Source organism: Carlito syrichta, unplaced genomic scaffold, assembly GCF_000164805.1.
Source record: "Carlito syrichta isolate Samal-C Ts95f unplaced genomic scaffold, Tarsius_syrichta-2.0.1 Scaffold313789, whole genome shotgun sequence".
Lineage (NCBI taxonomy): Eukaryota > Metazoa > Chordata > Mammalia > Primates > Tarsiidae > Carlito > Carlito syrichta.
This window is the reverse complement of record NW_007257885.1, coordinates 271,442-274,562: the sequence shown is the minus strand read 5'-3', so window position 1 is coordinate 274,562 and position 3,121 is coordinate 271,442. Positions and strand designations below refer to the sequence as shown.

General features: G+C 48.4%; 1 protein-coding gene across 2 annotated transcripts in view; it reads left to right on the top strand.

Annotated features, from left to right (window-relative positions):
- RABGAP1L (RAB GTPase activating protein 1 like) overlaps nucleotides 1-3,121 on the top strand; it is a 34,186-nt gene that overhangs the window by 19,613 nt on the left and 11,452 nt on the right. For both annotated transcript variants that reach the window (XM_008070591.1, XM_021718825.1), the window contains exon 3: nucleotides 978-1,082. In XM_008070591.1, the coding sequence (XP_008068782.1) occupies nucleotides 978-1,082 (105 nt within the window). The remainder of the gene's footprint in view (nucleotides 1-977; nucleotides 1,083-3,121) is intronic.

Genomic DNA, 3,121 nt, shown 5'->3' with positions numbered 1-3,121 from the left:
ATTTATTGTAGAGATGAGGTCTCGCCAAGTCGCCCAGGCGGGTCTTGAACCCACAGGCTCAGGCAATCCACTCACCTCAGCCTCCCAAAGTGCTGGGATTACAGGCTGAGCCATGGATCCGGCCTCAAGAGGAATTCTTAGAAGGGAAAGTTAACTTAGGTAGGGCGACGGGTGGGGCCCTGGGCATGCATCCCTGCAGTGTGAACTTGAAGCTGTAGCCTAAGAGAGGTGAGACGCTGGAATGTAAAGTACACAACATGAACTGAGTTAAATACACTCACGGTGCTCTCACAGTTACTTCCGGCTCTGTGTGCCAGTTCAAACCAGAGTGCTCTCTCAAATTTTTTCGTGGCCGTTCTAGAAGTATAATCTTTTCTTCCTGGATGCCTGGTCTGTCTCTCAGTGTCCTCATGGCCCTCTCTGTCACAGGCTTAGTTTCCCCTTACTGCACTCACTGACCTGTGTTAGTGGCCCCAGGGGCCAGATTCCCTCAGCTCATCTTTGAGTTCCCACCTCACCACGTCCACAATCAGCCTGCTTGCTTTCCTCCATGAATCTGTCCCTGTGCACCACCAGTTAGAAGCTTCTATATGAGGCTCTACCCCTTCATCGGACCCATTTGCCCAGAGTGCTGCTGGGTGCAAGAGGCATCTAGAAAGGGTATGGATATTTATGTCATTCAAGTCTGATTTCAGATCAGGACTCTGATGCTAAATAAGTGCCTCTAGACGATTTGTTTGACCTCTCTGCACCTCACTGCTATCCTCTATAAAGTAACATTTTGTGAGGATTAGAATGAATGTGTGCCAAGGGCCTGCCTTGCAGTGGGAATTCAGGGAAAGCAGCTGCCTCTGGTGAGCTGGGAGGGACAGAGTGGCTGCAGTAATTTGGGAACAATGGCTGGAGATTGGGTTTAGAGAAAGGACTATCGCTCTTTTCTGATGGTCTTTCTGACTGTAATGTGTACTGATTTACAGGCAGAAGACAAGGCTGATGTGTTGAATAAGGAGCTTCTCTTGACCAAACAGAGGCTGGTGGAGACTGAGGAAGAGAAGAGGAAGCAAGAAGAAGAAACTGCCCAGGTAAAGGCACTGTAGACTTTTCTTTACACAGGTATGCGTTTAGGGAGTTGATCAGAATTGTAAATAGGAAGTGGAATTAAGCATGTTCTGAATCACAGGTAATGCTGGAGCAGTGGGTGAGTAGTTGGGCCTGCTTCCTCAGCATTTGGGGCTGACGCTTTTGACATTTCTTTTGAAGACTATGAAGAGAGGAGGCAGCATTTCTACCCTTGGACAGCCTTTAAGAGTCTGCCTTGGCCAGGCTCGGTGGCTCAGCCTGTAATCTCAGTGCTTTGGGAGGCCGAGGTGAGTGAATTGCCTGAGCCCGCAAGTTCAAGACCCGCCTGGGCAACTTGGCGAGACCTCATTTCTACAATAAATCAAAAATTAGCTGGGTGTGGTAGCGCATGCCTGTAGTTCCAGCTACTTGGAAGGCTGAGGCGGAAGGATCGCCGGAGCCCAGCAGGTTGAGGCTGTGGTGGCTGGGAGCGGCCACTGCACTCCAGTCTGGGTGACAGAGTGAGACTCCAACTCAAAAAAAAAAAATAAAGAATCTGTCTTGGCCGGGCATGGTGGCTCAGCCTGTAATCCTAGCACTTTGGGAGGCCGAGGTGAGTGAATTGCCTGAGCCCGTGGGTTTGAGACCCGCCTGGGCAACTTGGTGAGACCTTGTCTCTATAATAAATAAAAAACTAGCCAGGTGTGGTAGCACGCACCTATAATTCCAACTACTAGGAAGCCTGAGGCAGAAGGATCACCGGAGCCCAGCGGGTTGAGGCTGCAGTGGCCGCTCACGGCCACTGCACTCCAGTTTGGGCGATGGAGTGAGACTCCAACTCAAAAAAAAAAAAAGTTTGCCTTCACTAGGATATCTAAAGAAAGTGTTGAGTTTCCTCTAAGTTTAGTGACTAGGAATTATGATCCAAGAGCTCTGACGAAACTGCAAGCTTCGCGTGGAATGTCCAAAATACTGGCGTGTCTGTAGCAGTTGATGAGCACAATCAACTGAGGCCTACCGGGAGCTCTGCTGGGTACTGCACAGGGTTGGCCTCAGTCACGGGTCATTGTCCTGAAGCACACCTGGAGGAGCAGCTGCCTCCTGGGCTGAGTGTTCAAGCCTGCTCCTAGGGGAATGTAAAAAAGTCTTCTGGGGGCTCGCTTGAAGTGAGCACCCTGTCTTCTCCATGGGAGCTGCAAGGGCCAGTCATCCAAAAACCCTTGCCATTAGGAGGATGGCCTGGATATGGACCTCTCATCCCCAGAAAGGAGCAGGCTTCTCTCCAAGGCCTCCACCTGTGGGGACGTGGCTTGGATGATGAGTTAGATTTCCTCCAAAACGAGTGAAGTCTCCTGCCAAGAACTTGCTTGAATTTTACTCATATAACTCACTTAGACAGTGAGGGAACTTCTTAAGTCATGAGTAACTTATTTTAATGAGTTTCCTTCTGAGACATCAGTAATCCGAAATATAAAACACAGCATAAAGCATTTCAAAGACGCATATCCAAGCAACCAGAGAGAAGCTCTGCCAGTGTTGCACGTGGAGGGATATATCATCCAGCAACTCCCAGGGTTTATAAAAAGGCTTCCAGAATCCTTTTCTTCTTCGAAATGATGGTTAGTCTTTGGCATTTACAATGGCCCGAGATTTATTTCTTACCTACTCAAGATTTTTCAGGGGCTGATTACTCAGTTTGAGATGATCTAGGTCTCTTGATGAACTTGGTTTTTTGTTTTTTTTCACCTCCTTCCTTCTTTGGGCCACTTCAGTACTTTCGGTGAGGAATAAAGCTATTGGTGAATGAATTTAACCCATGTTCTACCTGCTCCATGGTCCTAGATGTATATCAGGTCCTGGGTACTTGATACCTAAAATGGGAAAGGGCCAGGCATGGTGGCTCATGCTTGTAATTCCAGCACTTTGGGAGGCCAAGACCAGAGGATTGTTTGAGGCCAGGAGTATGAGACTAGCCTGGTCAACATAGCAAGAACCAATTGCTACAAAAAAAATTTTTTTTTTTTGAGTTGGAGTCTCACTCTGTCGCCCAGACTGGAGTGCA